Consider the following 24,165-nt stretch of genomic DNA (forward strand, 5'->3'; position numbering starts at 1 on the left):
ATTGATCCACACATCTCTCTAAATACTCCGCGGCGAAAGGTCAGCATTTGGTAGTCAAATTCGACGGCAAAAGGTTGCTCAGCCTTTTGGTGAAAACGAACACGGCTTCAATTAAAGAGGGATGCGTTTTAGGTGGCGATCATGTTCTAGACATAGAGCATGTCTAGAGATGTGTGAAATGAATTGACATAAAATGATTGTTGTTAAACCTGGATTTCTAATGCAATGGTATTTATAATGTTTTTAATTGATTGGTATGTTTGAAACATTTCACAGTATATCACAGTATGTCAAAGTAAATATCGGTTGTACTATCCTGATGGATGAAGAGACTGTACACTGATCAGCCATTGAAAAAAAAAGAAAAAAACACAGGAAATTGGACGGGCATAAGGATTTGAACGTCTTTGACAAGGGCTAAATTATGATCGTTAGATGACTGGGTCAGAGAACCTCCAAAACAGCAGCTCTTTTGGGCTGCAGTTCAGAGTCTGAAAGGTCAGAGCGCCCATGTGGACACGTGTCCACCTAAAAAAAGCACCTACAGTGGGAATGTGAGCATTAGGACTGGACCACGGAGCTAGAAGAGAACGTGGCCTGGTGTGATGAATCACATTTTCTTTTAGATCATGTGGATGGCCAGGTGCGTGTGTGTCATTTACCTGGGGAAGAGATGGGACCAGGATGCAGAATGGATAAAAGGCAAGCCAGAGGAAGCAGTGCAATGCTTTGGACAGGGTTCTGCTAGGAAACCTTGGGTCATGTCGGGCGTGTGGATGTTACTTTGAGAAGCACAACGTACCTAAGCATTACTGCCGACCAAATATAAATAAAACAGGGACCTACTTAATATAATATCAGACGGATGTTCATGATGTTATGGCTGATCAGTGTATGTGCCGATGCTTTCACTCTATTACTTTGTAAAATGTGCAATTTGTTATGTTCCTGCCTTTGCAGGCCAGGACTAGTAAACTGTCTACCACCATCTCGTTAAAGGATGCGCAATAAAATCATTTGAGCAGCCCTGACAGCCCCGTAATTTCAACAGTGAAATGGCACTGACGGCACCAACGCGCACTCAGGCTATTGCTCATCCCCTCAGTGCTCTCTGGAGGCAGCTTTAGACTTTTCTCGGGCTTATTTTCTACATTTGTCAAGCGAAGGCTGCCGTGCCATGATGAGACCTCAGGGGCTCAGACACTACTAACACTGCATGAGAGGTACTGAAGTGCTAGAAACGAGGGGGGTGATTCACCAAGGGGCTGCGTGGCAGAGTCCTACAGCAGTGAAAAGAACTGGCAGGAGATGGAGAGCAAAGCAGTCGTACATCCTCCCCATCCTCCTGTCAGGTTCGCCCAGAGCCACCGAAATGTAGTAGCGCGCTGCAGTTAATGGGATGCGTGGGAGCCGCTAAGTATGTGTGCTGGCTCGTGTTTGAAATTGCTGCAATTTTGAATACCGCACTGCAATTTAATCAGTCATTAGTGGGATTCTGAATAAGAATTTGAGGAAGAGATTCAACAGTAAGCATTTCAGCAGCGCCACAGTTTACTTAGGCCACCGTAATTAGATTTTTCTGATTGCCAATGGTAGAATGGATGACGGGAGACAATATTGTAAACTGCTTGCTTTTCTAAAACCACTGCACTGGAGGTTGACTGTAAACAAAAGGTGCTTTATCGTTAGCGCTCATCTCAGTCTCTCGCAGAGGTGAAACACATTAACAAGCCTGCAGTGGATTCATGCCTGAACATGCACGTGTGGCACGGAAACAGCTTCTTGGCCAGATATACGACAGCATCAAACGGAGGACAACATAGCGGCAGCGTTTCACGTTTTATCTGAAATGTTGAAATGTGTTTCATCTGGACACTTATGTTTACAACCGAAATGCAAATGCCTAAAAAAAAAAGAAAAAAAAAGAGGCATGCGGCTGTGCCAGAGCTAATTTAGAGCTGGCACGGCAACAAACTATCCGCCTTGCCCTAGACAAATCCAGCACTTTTATGAAAAGATGAAAACAGACTGTGTGGAAAAAAACAACATTATTTTTATAAACGTGAGTTTTCTCTACATTCCCATTCTGCAGAGTTATAATCTGAACTACATACAGTAGATCTAACAAATATCTGTGGGCTGAAAAAACATTCTCCTGATAAAACTAATGCAAATCTTCTAAAAACAACTGGCTTGAAATAGAGAGAGAGAAACAAACTAAATTACATTTAAAGATGTCATTCTGACTGCAGTGGAGTTGCATCATAGGCAGCAGGTATCTGATTTCAAACTGAATCGAAAGCTTGGTTATGGCACGTAGCTATCCAACAACGTGATTTGCTGTATGAAAAACATCACACACTTACCTACCAGGGTTTTATACTTGTATAAGGCTGGATGATTGTTTGTAACATGAGCTTGGCAGGAATGTAACCTAGACCAGATTCAAAAGTAAACACAACCATTTCCGCATATTGTTTGTAGAACTGTGTGTTTTAATGGAGCTTTCCTCTCCCCTGAATCAAGGATTCAGTTTTTGATTCGAAATCGATTCACACTTTTCAGGTAAACTTAGGAAATGTTAAATGGGCCTACAATTTGATGGATTCTTTAAAATTATATTACTGCTTTTGCAGGAAAATTCATTTCACACTCGCATAATACTCGCATTTTGGGGAAGTATCCTTTTGAGATTATGGGCAATTAGGCACTTCATTATCTATGTACATGTGCTTTGCACAATAGCAAACAAAGTTGAATCTAATCTAATCCTATCTAATCAGTGCAATAACCAACTAATAGACCGGATTCTGGAACAAAAAACTAGCTGGGAAAAAAGCTTTGTAACTACAGGTTACATAAATGTAATAGTAGTTAATACTTCTAAAAAAAAAAAAATCAGATAATAAATATTAGTGCTAGTGAATCAAATTGATTTAAGAATCAAAAAGCAATGCAAATAACTGAATTAAATAATCTTCCTGTGATTCACATTGTAAATTGTTTGGGATATACAGTAAAACCCCAGATTGTGAGTAACCGGGTTTGCGAGTGTTTTTTAATAACTCTAACGGAAACACTTATCTGTCGGGATTATTTTTTATTTTTAAAGTAAAGTGCAGGTTAATTAGTTTTATTTTCACTTTATATTCTGTATAAATAATAATTTATTTTTTTTTAGGTTGTGGTACAAATAATTTTGTTTTATTAATATATATTTTTATATATTAATATATACTTTTAAATAATTAAAAGTTTTTTTTATTTCTTATGGGGGAAATTCCCATTGATTAACGAGTGTTTTGAAATACAAGCACAGTTCCGGAACGAATTATTCTCGCAATCCAAGGTTTCCCTGTATGTATATTTCAGTTTTTTTTTCAAGTAAACTTTTTAAAGTATATAGCTGATGCACATATTTATAGGACGAAATCCTCAGTTTTGGCCCAAATTAGATTTTTCATCTTTTCAGCTGGCTGAATTCAGTCAGAGCGGTAATTCAATGGGATTCCCCACTGAAAAAAGGGTTCTTACCGTCTTCTGTTTCCTGCCACACAATGCCTTCCAGGTTGACACTGGTGCCAGGCTCGCAGGGGCCCAGACACTCCGGCTCTGTGGCAAGAGCCACGTCGGATGTGTTGACGGCGACCGAGCGCGTGCGGACCATGATCTGTTCACATGGAGAGGAGATGTCTGTGCTGCCAACCGGAGCGAGGAGATGAAGAGGTGGAGGGGCCGGCGTTGACACGGGGGAATCCATCTGCACAGAGACACGAGAAGAAAAGGCTTCGTTTAGCTTTGTGGGAAGAAAGAAAAAACTGATTAAAGGGGAAAAAAAACGACTATTTTAGTGTCTCACCTCTGTGACAACCAGAGGATAATGATCTACAACAACTTAATTACAGAAAAATACATGCGTAGCTATTATTCGACATACAAATCTAACTCATTTGCAGAAACCTATAGAGACAAGTATACAGACAAAACCGCTGCCTTCAGTTGTGGTTGTATGACTTCCTCCAAACAAAATGCACTAATTATAAAACTACAATCAAGCCAACATGAAAGCAACATCAGAAATCGTACAGAAGATTCTTTATAGTTTAGAAATGATGTAACCAACTAATTATGAATCATATTTTAAAGGCAAACTTACAAAAGATATGTGCATTTGGTTACACTCGGAAGCCATCATTAGCGCTCTGTAATTATAACTTAGTCGTACAGCATGATTTCTGTTTAAGCCAAACTCTACATGTGTTTCTCAATTTCCTTACTTTATTCTGCACTGAAACTCAATTAGATCCTCTGATTAGAGGTTAATGATTTTAAATGAGAACTCTTTAGCTAACAATTGAAGTAAGAACACACACAGGAGCCTAGGGGGATATGTTATCACTGACTATTATTGTTCTTCTCTAGAGAAGGAAAAAAGGTGAGGAGGTCACCTGTATCCCATCTGTAACGAACATCACAAGTGTTAGAAATTTAAGATGAACTGTGAAACACAAGTTGAGCTGTGAAACAGATTTTTAAAAAAGTCTGGAAAAACAAAATTCTTTTGCTTCACAATAGTCTGTATAACACATAGTCCATGGGGAAAGACACTAAACCACAAAAATTAGGATCTAAAAAGGAAGTTGCAGGGGGGATAAAAAGAATCGAACAAAACAAAAAACAAGCATTAGGAATTTTATTAGACAAGACATGACGGAGACGATGCCGCAAAGATTCTGTGGTAGGGAATGCCACAGTTTGGAAGTCATGGTTTACGTATATTACATGTATTACGACACGGCTTGGAAAAATTTATAAACGTGTTTAAATTTTAATATTTAAAGCAGACCTATTATGCAAAATTCACTTTTATTTCATTTTTTTATTTATAGTCATTCTTAGGCATTCAGGGTATCAGGAGTATCCAGTATGTGTACGTGCATGCAAAAGCAAAAAAAAAAAAAAAAACCTCTGCTTTTTGTCCCTTTTCCTTTTTTATATTATCTAGGGCCAAGTAGGTTTTCCCCCTAATGTGATCTCATATGAGAAGAGTCCCTCTGTCTGCTGCTGTCCTCTGGAGAGGCGTGGCTCATTTACACAGACATGGTAAAATGAAAGGAGTTTAAGGTATAAATAATGCATTGTCCAAGGGCTTTACCAGCTGATGCACTAACATACACACACTTCAGGGAGCTCTGAGACCTGTGTTGACTCGTTTAGGAAACAGTAAAATATGGGACATTTAGAGATGAAGGAAAGGCGAGAGAGAACGCTCGAGTGTGAGCGATGACACACAGATGACGCTGTGTCTGACTATGATCTGCACGAGAGGACTCAAACATCAATATCTAGGGCAATATGAGAAGTGTGTTGTGGCACACACTGTCACAGGCAGAGCTACTACGTTCAGGGAAACAGTCAGCAGCACGGGTCATTAATGATCCCCAAGTGAGCAATCTCAGTAGTACGGAACAGATAAAAAAGGAGCCACAGGGACTATTCACACCACAGGCAGACATTTTTCATGTGACAGGGATTCATTTTTTTTTTCTTTTTCTTGGCAGGGTAAAAAGCAAACACACTTTCAATTACAACTCAGGGTCACTTTCATGGAACTGACAGACGTCAGGGACGCTCGTGTTTCAAAAGGTAGATCGGATTTGCGCGTCCCCTCCCCCGCCTCCAAAAAGAGCGTACGTTTTAATTAAGTGCAATTAATCGCAAATCTCAGCAGGAGTTTTCACACACGGAATAGAGTAGCTGATTGTTAATAAAAAGAAGCAGCCTGCTTTTCTATGTGAGAGATTTTTATAGGTTGTGAGTTGCTTTTAAACACGAGCGTGATGTTTCAATGAAAGAATAAATCATGTGCAATAAGGAGTGATTAGCATCAATTTGTTTCATTTGCTGGTAATTCAGGTCAATTCTTTAAACCTTGCTATGCTACAAAACAGATTTAAATTTTATACTGAAAAACAAGACAAACATGAATAGTTTGTCTTGTTATTGCACTAAAGGACCGGCCTGAAAATGGCATCTTAGTTATAAATATCTTTTCTTTTTATTCTTGGTCTTAAAAAAAACAAACACATTTAACGATGCTAGAGGCTAGGCTGCTATTCATTAAACAGAGAACAGCCCAGACATCAAGGCCAAACAAGCAAATCGATATTCAATAACGAATGCTAGTGTAAACCCGAGCTAGACACGCAACTACATGCTCTTGGTTTCCTGCACGGATTGAGGAGTTTCAATACCTAATGAATCTACACACAGACACCCACTGTACCACTCACTGATAAAGCACTGAGCAGATCAGACAAGACGAATGATGGATTTTCTAGAGTTTGGAAATGTCTAAAAACACACCAATATCTTCTTTAACAAACAGACATTTCAGGCACGAATACTTTGTGAAAATAGTCTAATATCTGACCTCGGGTTTTATTTTCTTTATTATTTTTGTGGTACATCATGGTACATCTGCCAAAAAAAAAAAAACTGTAGTGGTGTTAGCTTTGGCCAATGTTTTTCAATCCAGTACTCGGCCCCTTGCCAACAGGAGCATATTTTGGCTCTCTTCCATTCGCAAATGCATGTCAAAATCAGCTATTCAATGTTTCTGATGGTTTGCAACAGAGGGATGGATTTGAATCCCACTATAAAAGATATCTTCTCATGTACACATCAGCACTCTAAGAAAGACCAGCGATGAGCAGAACACTGGGGACGTACCAATCGAGAAATACTGAGCCAGAATCTATTATGATGTTTAAAAAGTATATAAGAATATGTCTTTATTCCATATATTTTTATATCAGAATAAATTGAATGCTTCAGATTTATCAACCAACCTCCTTTTTTTCCCCAATTTGTTCCAAAAGCCCTTTTAGCGTCCTGTACAGTGACCTACTCATTAAGAAGAGATTTTAAGTATTGACACGACCCAACAAAAATCTTTTTTGTGAAACCTTGATTTAATTAACTTTTATTTAAAAGCAACTAGAAAAACTAAATATGAAATTTCTGCGTATATTTCCTTCTTTTAAAATGTATCTGGAACATGTGTTATAAACTGATATAGCTGATCTTTTGTCATCATACCCAGGACTGCCGTTAAAGAGGCCACTGTTCCCCCCGAATCGTACCGCGATTAACCAGCACTGGCGAATGTCACCTTATTTGCCAGTCAATAAGGCGATAAATTGATGCATCACTTGTAAAAACTAAACTTTTTCCTACTTATTTACAACGTCCTCCATGTCCAAATTCTTTAAAAAACAAAAGCAATCTTGGGGAAAGGTTAAAACTCTCTGATGCATATCCCTTAATCCTGGGTGGCTTTTCCCCTTCAAAAGTTAAAAAGGAACAATGTTCTCATGAACTTTCACCTAAGGGGATAATGAGAGGTATTGTTCAGGAATCACGAGGACATGGAGTTCATCGGCGACAACGCATCGTGAGATCACGCTGATGTGATGAACCATACTGGCCACTGTTATGACAGCAGAACAGCACTGCAGCAATTTGACGCTCGTTTGCTCGCCACAGCCAGTGAGCACATTTCGGTAAGAGGACTGAGGGGGGTGGCATTAATGAGCCATGCAGGAAGAGGAGCACCGGCTTTTTCCAGTTTTGCGTCTGGCTGCTTCTTCACCAGAAGCAACAAGCTCCCAGCTGTATTGAGATGAGAGAAGAAGCCTATAATTGAGGAGGCAGCTGGTGCACTCGGCAGACGGAGGATTTCTGAGAACACCTCATGAGGATCTTACTGTCAAGGATATTAGAACAGATGTCTTGTGGGATGCACTTGCGGGAGGAGTAGTAGTTTATAGGCAAAATACGGAGAAAAATTAACAAGTAGTTTGCACGACCCAATGGCGGGATCAGAATCCTAAACCTTTTGACACTTGCGCTAAACTGTTTTCACAAACAAACCTCGGTTCTCAGAGGCGCGGTGTGATGTGCGAGGGTCACACGCTTTCATTTTAGTCACATCGTGCCAAGTAAGCCTTTCAGGACTGCTTTATTACATAAAAGGACAAGGGTTTCTTTGGGGCTGTGGAATGTTAATCCTGTTGAACAGCAGCAGGCAGCAGTCATTCTTCAGCAGCTTTTATGAGCACAGTGTGCTGGACGGCTGGGACGTGTAAGTGCATTCCAAGCTAAGTTCCTTTTTAGACACACTGGCATGCTGTTAGCTGGCCCTAATTCATTGGCCACACTTGTCACTTAATTCTGACAGGCAATAAGGAACCAAGCAAGCTACCAGTAGAATGCTGCATTTACTTTGTTGACTGAGAAATAAAAGCAAGAACATATACACGGATCAGAAAATGCAGAGTGGACTTAACCCGTTAACTGGGCATCTACTGAGGGTTTGTTTTCCATGACGACACAAAAGCTTGCATCAGCATTTGCAACAGCTTTATTGTTCATGAAAAATGCACTGCTTGCTAAAACTAACACAAATATGACACACTGATGAACAACATGCATGTGAAGTCAACCTCCCCCCACTCCACAAGTTCTCATTGAGAAGAATGAGATCAACATAAACTGAAGCAAAGACCAAAATTAGTCAGAAAAGTAGGAGTAAAAATGCACAAGTAAAAGGAAGTGATTATGTAACTTTGCATTGTGCACAACTTATAATGCTGTCTTTGCCCGGAAAGGTCATACTATTGACCTGCATCAATCAAGGACGTATTAGAAATGTCTGAAATTGGGTTAAGATACTGTATGTCCAGTACATTATTAAGATCTGGAATGTCAGCTTTGTGGAAGAAATGTGAAGTAAAAAAAAAAAAAAAAAAAGATCATGATAAGTGATCAATTAAATGTCTGGTAAAGTTGGATCACAAAAAAACTGACAGTAGAAATCACAGTTATGTTTAATAATGAATTTAAGAGCATTTCCACACACCCCCACACATACACACACAATGTGATGAGAACTCACAGGACTGGAAATAACCAGCTATGTGAGACTAATCAGAAAAAGCTTCACATTGCTAAACAGCATAATGGAAAAAGGTCATGTGGTCTGATGAGCTCGGACTGACTCCAGGGTAAGGAGGAAGAGACATGAAACAATGTCCCCATCATGCATAGTGTCCAACTGCTGAACCACTGTACATGCCTCATACAGTTAATGAAGTCATTACTTAAATCAGCCGTTAAGAACCTTTGATCTAAATCCAAAAGTTCCTTTTTGTTTTTTGCTGTTGTACATGTATTTTGCATAATGACAATAAAGTTGTATCTAATCTGATCGGACAATGCATTTACTTTTACAGCATATGGCAGATGTAATTAGATGATATTGTGAAACATCGTATCATGAAGCACCTCAGATTCTAAGAAGCATCACAAAACTCACAGTATGTTTAACTACAGTTTCTCTGGTACTTTGTTAGCGAACTCGTACACGGACACATTTTATGCATCATAGACATAACTTGAAGAGTAGATTCTTGGCACGGTGTATGCCGGATAGCAGCGTATTTACATGATATGAACCTATTACGTAAAAAGAACGGAAAAAAAGGGCATCAGATAGGGCAAGTGACTGAAGGTGCTACACTCAAATACCTGCCTCTTGGCACATTTCCTTTAAGCAGTGTTTGCACAGGCACTATTTCAAGCGGTTTCAATATTACAGGGCTGAGAAAGGTCACATAAAATACTTGGTACCAGGAAACGCTTGTGAAACAGCTACATAAAAACTGCACGGAACTGCTGAACACGTTCAGCAGTTATGTGATATGCTACATTTAATAGCCAGGAAAAAATGGACCTGCGAACAGTAACACCACAGACCTCCTACAATCAAAAGCATGCTGATTCCAAACCAGCAAGGGAACCGGTCCAAACCAAAAAAACCAATGCTTACAACTTTAAGGCAAGACCACCAAACACTAACCATAAGCAAGTGTGTTCTGGAAAGGACACGCCACCACAGCCCGAGCTCGCTGTATGTTTGAGAGAGAAGCAGAGCCAAAAGGTAGTGTGTAGGGAGGTGCAGCTGGAGAACAGGCACTGGAAACAAGACGTAAATTAATACAGAACTGGAGCAGTAACGACAGCAGTGTTCTGTTTAAAAAAAAAAAAGTCCGCTTCCTGGCTCAAGTTTCTCTTTTGTGGTTTTAAACACACCATTAGTGGCTCAGAGCGAGTTTTTCTTCAAGCAGTCATGGTTTTGCCATGTGTGCGCACACTAGCCCTGCACTCGGTCCACACCCTGGCTCTCTAAACCCTGCTTTGTGGTTAACATACAATTAAGATTTTCAAACAACTGACATTCTAAGTCAAAAGATGGCTTAGCTGGTTTATAATCTGGGTTGATGACAAGCCTTAGCAGCAAGCAGGAATAAAGAACATCTCGAGCTTTGCTAACTTGCAACAATAATTCATTCAAGAAAAGAATGAATAATGACTACTCTCTCCCCCGCCTTTTTTTTTAGTGTTGGTACAATCCAGCAGGGTTCACCTTGTTTGCCTTGAGGCTTGACATGTAGAAACACAGCGCCAACTGACACCATGAATCATGGCTGGGAAATCATATGCATTTGCATAGAATTCTCCATCACAGGGTTGGACAAGCATAAGCTACTGGGCAGTTTTGGATTTGGAAGGCAGGGAATTTTCACTGGATCAATAAATTATATAACCTTCCAATCCAATGGAGCATTTTGTGGTCGTATGTGAAAAAGGTTCTCTTCAGAAAAGTGTTTAGGAGCAGAAAACTAAATGTTTAATAACATTTGCTTATGTCAATCCGTTCCAACGGGCATCACATGTCATCCTTCCATGATGTAAAAGTAGTGCATGTGAGGAGTATTCATTAAGTCAGCTTAAGGATGTTTTCATCTTAGGGTCCGGGATCGTTCCCAAGAACATTTGACTCTAAAGTCTGGTTCATTTTGATAAGTGAGAACATAATCGTTCCATGCTCGGGAACTGTGCCCGAGTCTGCTGGTCAGCAGGCATGAATCGAATCAGATATTGTAGCCAATCTGAGAACAGAAGTGGATCTGTGTCCGAAGACCCCCATCTGTCTCTTCTGAAATCTGTGTGCATGTAGCACGCCTCAAATATTATCCTTTGACCTACACAACAGGAAGGAAAATGAGAGCTTTTTTTTACTTCTCGTGCTTAGTGGTGTTCACAAACCATGTCGGTGCATACTGCCACCTGCTGTATTGGAGACTGTAAATACAGAAGTGTACCCGGGAACGCAGAGCAAAAATAACATTGTGAACGCTGGCCAGCAGGGGAGGGCGATCAATCAAACGTACCTTTTTAGAAAATGCCCTAATGCACTTTTGATTAAGGCGGCTACATTGTCATGACTGAGGGGAAAAAAAACAATACTGAGGCACTTAAAACATCTTCTGACCAAATGCATACTGGACATTGATTCATCTACAGTACACAAATGCTAATAAGCCTATTAGACTAGATGTTAAAGATTTAGCCGATAGTACATTAATCACGGGTCAGGCAAGGACAGCATTTTGAAAGCTGCTGGAAAAAAATGGGTCATTTCCTGTCTACTACAGAGGAGCTTGAGTCTTCCAGATTTAAGACTTGTTTATTACTCGCTTGCATGACTGTGGAATTCCAAACATCGCCGATAGACAGATAGTGAATCTGTACAACAGACCACCATAGAATCTGATCTTAAAACTTCTAAACCTTTCTAAAAATGCTACATACTCTATGGTATGGAAAGAGAAACCCCTTCTGGTTCAGAAGCTTCTATTACAGTTCTGTTGCGTCTGAAAACAAACATCTTTATCAATGGAAAAAGAAAGGAATGACGCATGGTCTCACCCACAATGGCAGGATTTCACTGTCTTAATGTTGCAAGCTTAAAAGAATGAGCTAAGAAGCTAAGAAAAGGGTCATTTTACCCTGTCTGAGAGACGGAGACTGGGTTTGGTCAAGAAAGTAAAAAAAAAAAAAAAAGGAGTTCAGTTCAGGTCAAATCTCGCTGCTAAACACTACACAACCCCCAAGGGTGGAAAAAGTACATCTGCTCAACAAGTCTCTAATGTTAACCAGAGAGACCACATGTCTGTGTTTTCATTACTATGAAACAAAAATGGAAATAAAAACAGATGAAAAATGACCAAATAGCTGAAAAAACGTCTGTTGTGATATGAGCTGTGTTGGGGGTGGAGGGTGGGCCACATCTGAGACTTTTGTGTTCTCTCTCTCTCTCTCTCTCTCTCTCTCTCTCTCTGTGTAGGAAAAAAGGAAGCATGTACAAGTGCACAATATCAAAAGATTTATTTTTTAAATAAATTTATTTTACACTGCTGTTCAACGTACGCATTTCATTTTCTTTAGAAGCAGTTGCACAGCAAATCTCAAAATTATATTAATGCTCTCGCTCAAGTACGTCATGATTTCTATAGTAACAGCTTATTCACTCTGTGGATACTCCGCATACAGCTCATTGGTTAATAAAGCAAAAAAAAAAAAAATCCACTGATGCGTCCCAAAGAAAAGATTTCATTAAGAAGCCACTTATTTAAAGTTATGGAAGGAGTCTCCAGTATCAGGGCTTTATAAGTTTTCTGTCTTCACCATAGAAGACTTTGCGCCTTCGCGGGTAAAAGTCGTAACTTGGAGAGAATAGGAACCTTAATGTTTAATAATGACTATTGACTTACACTAAACATTTAACATATTTAAATTTTAACTGATTATGTTTGTTTGGCAGCATGTTTCTCTGTAGCCCCCATATCTGTTCCCCTAAACACCATTAGAGAAATTAGCTTAGTCTGCCTTGAATTCTAAGGAAAGAAAGACGAGCAGTATCCTCGACTTTATGATTTTGTTTAAACTATTTTTTGTTCAAAGTCATCTTTTACATATGTTTAAATAAAACAAACTGGGAAAAATATATTTATCGTTATGTTGAAATAGCAATGAATAATCAATTATCAAGTGTTAACCTGCTAAACTACTGGTTCAGAAAAACTGGCAAAATTTAAGAGATAAACTGTAAAGTTTCGGTCTCAGAATATGTAAAGAACATTCCCCCCTTATCCAAGACTGTAAGTTTAAACAGGACCTCGCGTTTCCTCTGGATGTCCTACAGGTTTTAAAAACCGTCTTACAAAAGACAAATAAACCCTGTCTGTCTTTACACCAACAACAACATAAACATTATAAATCGCTGCCTTCCATCTTGGAAATGGTTTCATTGGCAGCCCTTAAAACACCAATAAAATTCAGCAGAACTGCAGACACGTTCAAGCCAAGTGGATGGCTATCAATCTAGAGCGGGTTTTTTAACCCAACCCTGATGATGTTGACAAGGTTTAACTAATGTCATGCTATGTTTAGAAAGACTACACTCTCAACACTCTTCCAGGTTAACACCATTAATCTGAGTTACATAAACAGCTCACACCACTAAAGGGTTTTAAAAGCTGGAAAAGGAAAGGAAAAAAAAAAAAAAAACTTAGACGGAAGACGGGGCAAAAGTGTTTGAAAAACTTTAAACATCCTCTCATCAAACTCGCATCCTGAATGGGGGGTGGGAATTTAAAAAAATGTTTTTTTTAAAAAAGGCATTGGTTGACTGTGAGGATGAAGGCAGCGGGGACGTCGCTTTGCTTGTCTTCCAACTTTCCAGCACATGAGGAAACAGTGTCTGAGAGGCAAACGAGTGCTGGAAAACAAACAAAGAAAAGAGAAAAACCACATATTTGGCCATTAAACAGAAACGGTTTTGCTCAGCTAGCCAAAACACACAGCTTTAGGCTTTTTATTTTCCTCCAGACTTGATTTTTTTTCTGATTAAAAAAAAAAAAAAAAAAAAAAAACACACACAAACAGAGCAGCGCAAGGTGTAAGGTAGGAGAAAGTGATCCGGCAACATTACAAAACAATATGAGATAACGACTGCCATTTCTATATCTAAGGTTTTCTGAGGTCAGAGGAAATGCTAAAGCAGAACGCTGCTCAACTCAACATCGCCTCTTCTAAACTGACAAAAAAAAGAGAAAAGATTTTAAACAAGAAGGGCATGAAATTAATCGAGATACACAAAGACTTTCTTTCTCGTTTTCGTCAGCAGTCGCTTGTGTCATGCTCGAGTGAGCTACGGACCAGAAATACAGCAATACCTCCAAGTCATAAAACAAATCGGGCAACAAACGGCCCTGACCTATAATTAGAGAGCAGGAGTCACTGAAAATCTGATTCATGGAAACCGAAAGCTCTCTGTAATTTGAGTTTAGCTCGTCCTCCCGAGGCTGTCCTGCTGACCACATTTGAGGTGCTAAATTGGTAGGTGTGGAGATGCCAAACCTCCCCCCCCCCTGCTCGAGTCCGACGGTTGGAAAGGCAGGTCGAGCAGCGTTCGATTCATACCAGACTGCTAAGCGGCGTGCTGCGATATCAGTCCAGCGCACACAAAGAAACACACAAACACAACCACACAACCGTCACGATGATTACATGACTGTTAACCGCAAGCCTTCTGCAACCCAAGTCTTTTGATTTCAGTCTTACTGTGAAAAAAAAATAAAAATACTAGGTGGAAACCCCCTTGCCACCACGACTGATGCTGAAAGTAACACCTCGGGGGGGAAAACAGCAAGGAAACTGTAGACATATGAGCCAGATAAATTCATCAGGAAATCTTTAAATCTATAATAATAACAAACACGAGCAAGTAAAAAAAAAAAAGGTGTATAATGGGTAGTGAGCAAATAAAGATCGGGCCTCTTTGCTTTCACCCTCCACCTCATAACCTAAGTCCTATTATTCACAACAACTCTCATTAAAAAGCAACAACTCTCTTTTAAAAAGCCAGTGCGACTGTCTCGCTCTTACATAAAGGACCGGGGCGAATACACAAGGCTTCCTGTCTCGAAAAGGGGCAGAGCCACGATTCGCATGCTGCCCGGAGCGAGTCGTTCAAGATGCAAAAACGATAGCTGATTTGAGTGAGCCGTCTCACCTTTCGCACTCGAAAAGGACTGCTCGCATTGTAGCGCACCGCCTTGTGAAGGAGAATTATCCACCTGACTTCTCGCAGGCAACCGGAATCCCTGCAGATTTCCTGTTAGGGTCTTGTCAAGATGAAGGGTGGAAGTGGCCTTCGCACGAGGTTTGCCCGCTGCCGACTTTCAGTCATTACAGAGCGAGCGCTCTCTCGCGATGTGAAAGCGTGGGAGCCTGCCGTGGCAGACTAGAGCCACGCGGGCAAACAGGTGAACAGAGACGCGGTGGGTAGGAAGAGACTGTCGACGTAATTTACATACCACAGTGTCACCAACTAACATCAACTAACATGCACAGTGGGTGTGCAAGAAGTCTCAGGAGGAGTGATGCAATTAGTGCAGGCGTTATATCCGTTTTAACACGATGCATCGTCAATACGTTTAGTCAAAATAAAACATGTAGAGGACGCCGGATAGTTAAGCAACTTTCTGGAAACTGATTTATGTACCGGGATTTTTTTTCAAGCTCGAATACAAGTTACAGATTAGTCTGTGAAAACGAAATTAGGTTATAAGTCCGACGTCTGACGGTGTTTGGCAGCCTGCAAGTTTTGGCTCCCCATTGTTCAGCAGTAGCATTGAACATGTGAGGCCAAGCACAGGGCCTTATGGGAAAGGGGAAGGGAGGAGGTGGAGGAGGGGGAGGAGGAGGAGGAGGTGTTGGAGGAGGAGGAGGAGGGGGAGGTTGGGTTCTCAGCAGGGTGTTTCCCTAAGCTTCCCCTACCCTTAAGGACAGCTGCAGGGAATCCAATCACCTGCTGCTGAAACGAAAGGCAGCCACACGTCCTGATATCACAAAGAGAGAAACCAGATCTATCTGGAAGTAATTCATCAGGCTTAAACGATGGCACAAATGCTACTCAAATCCACACGTTTGCATATCCGGCCCGAGCTTTACCTGAAAAGAAAGAGATGGAGAGAAAGACAGAAAGAGAGAGAGAGAGAGAGAGAGAAAGAGAGAGAGAGAGAGAGAGAGAGAAAGGGACATCCCTGGATCTAAGGGGATGAAAAAAAACAAAAGGTGAATGCAAAACAGAAGGTGGTGCCTCAGTTGGCTGCAGAGATAATAACTGCTCAGTTTTTACTGCGCAGTGTGTGTGTGTGAGAGAGAGAGAGAGAGAGAGAGAGAGAGAGAGAGAGAGAGAGAGAGAGAGAGTAAAGCATGGAAAATGAATAGTCTAGCAGGAAGTAAGGAGTGGCAACCTCACCAACACCTGCGCTCTGCTACTAGCAACCGCAAGTCTGCTCTCTGCAAACCAGCAGAGAATTGGGGCTAATTTGGGGACCAACTGAAGAGAGACTCAGAGACACTGTACCTACTCCTTCTCACACACGATGTGGTCTTTAGGCCTTTTGTGCCTTCGATTAAGAAATTGTGGTTGCAAAAACCCTTTCGGAGACCCCTCTTCCCAACAAAGGAAACCAAAAAAGAAAGAAAAAACTGTATGAAAAGTCTTCTCAAAGCTTGTGCCTTTTAGTTAATATTTCCTTAAATCTTTTCTGACAGCCGTTACAAGCGGTGATCCTGCTAGATAAACCGCGAGGCTCAGCTCAACGAACAAACTGAGCTCAATCGTGGCTTCTCACAGGGATTAGGGCCCGGGTCCTGACTGGGCCGCTCGAGCCGTGCACTTCACACAGATCTGCAGGGTTTTATCGCCGGCTTCGCCGTAATGTGCATCACTTCCAGTTCAAACTAACAAACTTGCTCATCTGTTGCCACTGAAATCTCCATAGCGTGTGGTTTCACAGCTTATCTCGCAGTAGTTTCCTCTAGCTGTCTGGTACGAAATACAACAAAAAAAAAAAAATGCACCGGAGGATGTTCAGCGGCTTAGAAGTGGTTTTTTAAGCTTGTTTTTTTTTTTTCCCCCTTCTTAATTTTTTGTTTAGACAAGCATTCTGGTTTTTCCATCTTGAATTCTAGATTGAATAACGTAGAGCGATTTCAACCTTACCTGCACAAATTTCAAAGACTATTGTGACATTAAGACAATCTTACATTTAAATATTTAACTTTTTTTTTTTTAAGGAATAGTTTTCTTCTTGTTCTTTTATTGTAGAAGGTTTTTGTATCAGTGTCAAAAAAATACTCACTAGCCCGATCTTAAAATCCGAACAAGATCGACAACAAAATTGAGAGTAAGAGCAAGAGAAAGAAAGAGAGTGTGTGTGAAAAGAGGAAACCACTTTTTTTTTCCAAAAAACAAAAGCCAAGGGAGTGCGTTAAGGCAAAACAGAAAAGTGCCGAAGGCCAGAAACCTATTAGTCACCGGAGCAGCTCTGTGGTTGACGTTTCAATAATAGGCTACACATTTTGCTTTTCATATATGAAAGAAAGAAAGAATGAGTGAGAGCATGAAAAGTGAGGGACAGAGTGTGTGTGTGTGTGTGTAAGAGTCTGGGAGTGGGGGATTTAGGGGGTGTTTGAATTTGCTGAAAAACACAGTCAATGCTACTCTGTCGGATTTGCCCTCAACGTATGAAGACCCGAACAGCGCAGTATTAAAGAGAGCACTTTAGATCCTGGCTCAGCACAAGCATTCAAGGACGAAGACAAGGTGAAACAGGATGTCTACTGATTATATCTAGAGATACAGCAGGGGTTGACAAATCAGACATTTATTAAGCTAATGCACCAGTAAAGTAAACGCTCGAGTCACATGACTTGGTTGCCTGGAAACTGCCTAAGTTTAAAGCTGGTAGCTAATAATCTAATAACGCATGCTGAGCTAGTTCGACTGGAGGAAAACACTTACGAAGGAAAGCGAGGCCGTACGTCTGGGCCGTGCAGAAAAAGACATGTGAATCTAGGACTAGAGCACAGATAGATCATCCATTTCATTTAAATTTTTACATTTTCTATTCGATTCAGTAGCACTACTATAATTACCATCTGATTTGCCTTAAGGAGGTATATTTCAGAAAGGTTTTAATGCATTACAAACTATTTACAGATTTTAAAGATTATGAAAAAACTGTCATTTTCAACAGTTTTCTGTGCTGCGCTTCAGACCAGTACCGGGCGGTATCACACCAACTGCTAACACTCAAAAGGAGAAGAAGCGATACTCAATGGCAGATAAACATAAACGATGAAAACAGTTTGTATCTCCTGTGAGAGCTGTGGAAAATTTCTTTGTCGACCAAAATTATTTGTTAAAAATTGCCTTTAAGGGTCTCCGAGTGGCGCAGTGGTAAAGTGTTGCCCTATTATCTGGAGATCGCTGATTCAATTCCCAGGTGATGCTGTAACCTCTCGCAGCTGGAGGTCTAGAGAGAGCTGTTTGGCCCTGCTCTCTCACAGGGGAGGGATGAGAGGTACTTAGTGCTCCCACATTACTCACGGCTCTACAGCCAATCAGGGGCGTCTGTGAGCTCGCGCAAGCGGAAAGGATCGGATAGCGCTGTCCTCTCCAACGGTGCGTGAGCGAGTAGTTCGAAAAGATGTTGGCGTCAGGTGGTACGGAGGAAAGACGTGATAGTTTTTGGCCCTCTCAACTGAGTGGTAGTAGTAGCCTTAATGTGGGAGCCCCCTAGTGACGGGGAGGAATTGGACACGACTAAATTAGGGAGAAAATCGGGGGAAAATCTAAACAAATAAATAAAAAACTGACTTTGAATCGAAGACTGATTGATCGATTCGATTAACTAAATAATTCAACGAAAGATTGAGTCAAGTACATATTTGGTCAATTCAGCTCTAGTCCATACAGTAATGTTCTTGGGTTTCATCTTTCCATGATGGTTTTATCTTCAAAGTTGCTGAGCAGAGCAAGCAAACTATTTGAGTAATCTAACTGTGGAAGGAAACATGACTTTGAAGAAGAACGCCTTCAAATCTGTGCACTTTCCAACAGTTATGTCGGAAATTAAAACGAAGCATGGAGACCATATTCTACTTCTACTAAGACTTAAATATTTCAAAGTGCAGTAAATAAAAAAAGGTGATTAACACATGAGTAAACCTTTAAATATGTCCATATAGTAAATACAGTATAAATACAGCCACCGATACAATATTATCACGACACCCAGGTACAATAATGATAAAAAAAAAAAAAAAAAATTCTTTTGGGATTTTGTTACAATTTTAAACAAACTTACTAAGAAAATAATTCTCTTCTACTACACAGGATACTGCGCTGCCTGCCAGTGTGAGGACAAGTACGAACTGGAAAGATGTCTCGGATGTTGAAACATTTTACAAACATATATAACTTCAAATTTAAATTTATCAATGTGTTTTTAGAGTCAGCGTGACATAGACTGCCACACAAAATACAGTATTTATTCAGCCGAGTGGGTTTTACATTTTTATTTAATAATTTTTAAACTGTTTATTTGGGGTTTCAGTGCCTGACTTTTTGGCATTTGGCGTGAAGCAGAGGAACAGCCGCATTACATTAAAATCCAGGTAAAATGTCACAACAACCAGAACGTGTTTCCAGTTCGTACTTGTTCGCTCATTAGTCGCGCTTTTGTTGCTCAAACGCATTCATCCGCTCGAGTGCAGTTTCTGGCTGTGGCGGCGGCGATCTCGTGTGATATCTGGATTTTGGCGCAGGTGTTCTTTGACAGAGTATTTCCTCAATCTTACATTCTTGCCTCTGCATATTTTTCAAGCAGCCATTCTGCGTGCCGTGTTCATTGTGTGAAATCCTGCAGTTCCATGCAAACTCTGGCGACTCCTTCACGTCATCAAGAAGTTCACTTGGTTACCAAACCAATCAGGGAGGAAGCATAAGCTGAAGGAAAACTGCAATCGGTGCGTCTCTAGTTCATTAAGGAGAACGGAAGCCGGACCAGCGAATGTCCTCATGAGGACGTGAAATTCTCTCACAAGTCAAGGTGTCAGAGTGAAGTCTGGTTTATAAACATGCTTGGGGTTTCATGACTTTCAGCGCAACTGACAAAACGCGTTTAGCATCATGACACATGCGATCTCTCTGTAAAAACAAATCAGGGAGACAAATTATTCTGTTCTGACAAACTTTCTAAAGAAGCGGAAAGTGCTTGTGTCCTTAACAAAACGTCAAGATTGATTAGAGGACATGATGAGATCCGTCCTGACATCCACACGTCACATATGAGTCACCATACCATGTAGGAAGCATTTTATTGATCTCAGGATCAGTCTTTCCATACTTTTATTTAAATTCAGACTTTTTATTTGTCTCTTAAACAACTACACTCAGTATGATATGCAGCGAAATCCTTATATGGCTGTCCCTGACCTAAGGAGGAACGATTTCACTACAGTAAAAGGAAAATTGCACTCGAAGAATGCAAGCAAACTAAAGATAAAAAAGATTTACAAAAGTCACCGATAAAACAGAATTAAAATTAAAATAAATACAAATATATAAATGATACAAAATGTGCAAAGTGCAATTGTAAAATGAGAAGTAAAAAAAAATATATATATATATATACATATATATATATACATATATATATATATATATATATATATATATATATATATATATATATAGTAGGGATCAATATACATTATATAAAAGGAATAAATGTTATCTATGAAACAATAAAATATACTGTAGATCTTTTTCCTCCTAATATTCTGTAGTTATTTGAATCCTGTATGGTAATGCATGTTGTATAACAGTCACATGCAAAAAAAAAAAAAAAAAAAAAAAAATTATACATGTATATAATCACACTGCACTACAATGGCACCAGTACAGATTTTTATACGCTGGGAGTGAGCGTATTTGGATCCATAGGACAACATGCCAGGCTCGCAGTTATCTCGTCCGTCAAAGCAAGTAGAATCGTCAGCGGTTCTGCACTCTAGCTGACTGACTGTATATTACCAACTTTTAACACCTTGTCACATCGTGCTTCTGCCTACAGGACATCCTACACCTCTGTTTGTCAAAGGAGGCATTGTGTAAAGTAGCCATGAAAAATGCAGTACATGCCCATTAAGCTTCAGGACAATGAATGGAATGAATTAAAAAAAAAAAAAAAAAAAAGATCCTATTAGTCATTTCTGTACATTCTTCAAGCAGTATGAACATTTAGATTTTTTTCCTTTTACAAGTTCCATTCTTTTTCTTTCCTGTAAAGAGATAACACAAGAGTAATAATTCTATCGCTAAGAGTCACTAAAGATTAAGCTGGGGAAAATGCACCAGCCAAGAGGAGTTTAAACACCTAATACAATTAAAAACACAGCTATAAATCCCACCAGAGTGACTTTGTATCCCTACCGAGGGACTCCACCCATTTCCCATTTCCTCCTTGTCCAATGTCTAAACCCTGACTCACTCCACATGAGCAGTATTTATTGCAGTAGGAATCAAGGTCAGTCTCAGGAGCAGGGGCAGCATGGGAGGGAAGGGAAGCCAAGGGTGAAGAGTGAGAGGATAAAGAGATAAGAATTCCTCAATAACACGGGGCAGATTTCCTGTTCAGCTCCGTAAAAGCAAACAAGGGAAAGGGGGAAAAAAAAGTTGACAATATTTGAAGTGCAGCTTAAGTATATAAACAAATCTACTAGTATTACACAGGAGTTTTTTTTTTTCTATTTAGGGAACGTTATAAATTATCCATATACTGTTTATCAGAATAAGTGCATAAAAAAGGAATCATTATAAACATCACTGGTATACATTTTAATCTTTTAGATATGGAACATAATGAGAGACATTTTATCTCATCCTCCACATTTTTGACTAGGCTACACATTTAGGTTTAAAACTCATTAACAAAAACTATCATCTTCTAATACTGTTATGGTTTAAAGGTTCCGTATTTCTTTAACAACTGTGTGTGTGCGTGCGTGTGTGTGTGAATTCTGCAGCTTAAATACTTTCAGATAATGCATTACTTTATACCTAAAACTCTCTTATTTCACTCCTTTTCCAATCCCGCTGTTTCTGTGTCTATGGAAATGAGCTACTGCAGAGCCACGCCCCTCCAGAGAACTCAAGGCTGGGGGAGAGGTTTCTCTAATTTAAGGTCACATTAGGGTGAAAAAATGTAAGTGGCAGTCATTATAAAAATGAAGAAAAAAAACAAAAAGCAGGAAATGCATTTTTTTTGTACACACGATGTCTAACAATGACTAAAAATTCTTCTTTACCCTAAAAAAAGGTCAGTCATACACTTGAACTTCTATAGCTAAAACTCATTTCCATGAATTCACACATCTATAGTTAAAACCTTAACTGTATTATACTTGTATATAATCATACATAACATCACTAGTGCCTCGAATCACTGTACTGTGATAAAACCGTGATCCAAACCCCCGTTAGAGGCATTTCCTCGAAGTCAATTATCTCATTTAACTCCTCCATCAGACACCAACACTGGAGGTGGTCTGTGTCGAACATCACTGTTATTAGTCATTACATGCAAGACTGCTCTCAACATTTCCATTTCCTCAGCAAAACATCACAGCTGGAACACACCACACATTGTCGTCGTTTCCATCTTTCTCCTTTCCTTTATCCTACACTTACATTTAAATGAGATAACGTTACAGAGAATACGGAGCTTGGCTTTTAATAGAGGGAAGCAATACGCTTGATTGGTAAAAAAAAAAAAGATAATAACTTTCTTGCTGCATTGTCGAACGTGATTGGTCAGATTACGGGTGTTGATTAATTGTCTAGAACAGCACTGCTTGAACAGGAGCTCTTGGCAGCAGCAAGCAGTTTTAAAGTAATAAAATCATTTTAATATGGTATCTACTGTACATTTACCAGCAACTTATGGAGTCTTTTACTGTTCACGCAACCTAAACGTCCCATATTCTATTACTTTTCTAATGAGTCATCATAGTTTTCAGAGATTCTCAGCCGCAGTAATTATACTTACTATGACCAGACTCTGGGAATTTAACTGTGCGGTGTCGCTCCACTTACAGTAAGTAAGGTAATGATACTTTTCCCAAGCACGACCTAAAATGCAGTAGCTTTATTAAAAGGCAGATACAAATAAATAAAAAGAAAATAAAAAAAAGAGCAAATTTCACCTGAAACACCTTTAACAGAAAGGTAGCTAACATGAGCTATCCAGCCCGCTTTAACATGAGCACATTGTCTTCGGGATTGATTTCCTCTATACGGCCAAAAAAATATCTAAATCTACTCATGTTTATTTATGATTTCTTATTAGAATATTGCAATTAACTAACCTTGTTTTAAACATTATGCAAAATGCATTTTAAATCATTTATCAACATTTAGAGGGTCTCAGTAAATTATGAGATAAGGAAAAAATATATATATTTCCTCGTTTTGTATTTTTTTCCAGTGTTTTTTTACTGGCCATGGCTTAAACAAGCCAGTTAGATTCTTTCCCTATTGTGACCTCACATGAAAGATCCCCTCCCAGCTCAAAAGGTTCTCATTTACATAAAGACTGAAATGGGGAGTACAGAGGAGACGGAGGAGGAACAAAACAGAGAGAATTTGAGGCATGAAAAAAAAAAGGCATTATCTGAGGGGTATTTCCGCTGAGGCATTAATGCACACTTTGGGGAAGCTCTGAGATCTGTGTTAAAGAAAAACTAAAATATGGAACCTTTAAACTGAAATAAATAAACTTAGTAAACTGTATTGTCATCTAGCTTCTGTATTAAAATAAAGTGTGCAAACCAAGCAAAAAAAACTTCTTTTTTTTTTTTTATATATTGAAGCAGTCACTAAGTAAGTTCATATTTACAGATGACAGCTTACTGATTTTTACTAAGCTGTTCACAAACAACCTGTCTTGATAGCAATCTCCATGGCTTAAAATATGGGACCTTTAAAATTAACTCAATTATTAGAAACAATTTGGTTTCTTCTACAACTGAAGGCTTAAAGTTCGCAAAATAATCTCCTGATAGAACACATTTGATTCATTGTAATCTTATAATAAAAAACAGAATCACTTCAGCTAACATTTGAGATATTTTATCTTCCTAAGTGACCTTTCTGTTCGAGTGCAGTGTACCAAAAATAAACAGATCCTTTGAAATGTCAGTTACTTGTTATTATGTTTCATTTTTATAACCGTTGTATAAAAGTGATACACATATGTTTGTGCGTTTACACTGAATGTAATGTAATTGTGGCAGAATCATTACTCTGTGTATAACCCACTCCTGATTATGCGATAC

General features: G+C 39.5%; 1 protein-coding gene across 3 annotated transcripts in view; it reads right to left on the reverse strand.

Annotated features, from left to right (window-relative positions):
• Positions 1-24,165, reverse strand: part of znf609a (zinc finger protein 609a) — a 110,145-nt gene that overhangs the window by 17,381 nt on the left and 68,599 nt on the right. For 2 of the 3 annotated variants that reach the window (XM_053481483.1, XM_053481490.1), the window contains exon 3: positions 3,535-3,760. In XM_053481483.1, the coding sequence (XP_053337458.1) occupies positions 3,535-3,760 (226 nt within the window). Of the gene's footprint in view, positions 1-3,534; positions 3,761-14,983; positions 15,105-24,165 lie in introns of those variants that run through there. The other variant, XM_053481497.1, reaches the window with a different exon arrangement.

Source organism: Clarias gariepinus, chromosome 2, assembly GCF_024256425.1.
Source record: "Clarias gariepinus isolate MV-2021 ecotype Netherlands chromosome 2, CGAR_prim_01v2, whole genome shotgun sequence".
In the NCBI taxonomy this organism is placed as follows: domain Eukaryota; kingdom Metazoa; phylum Chordata; class Actinopteri; order Siluriformes; family Clariidae; genus Clarias; species Clarias gariepinus.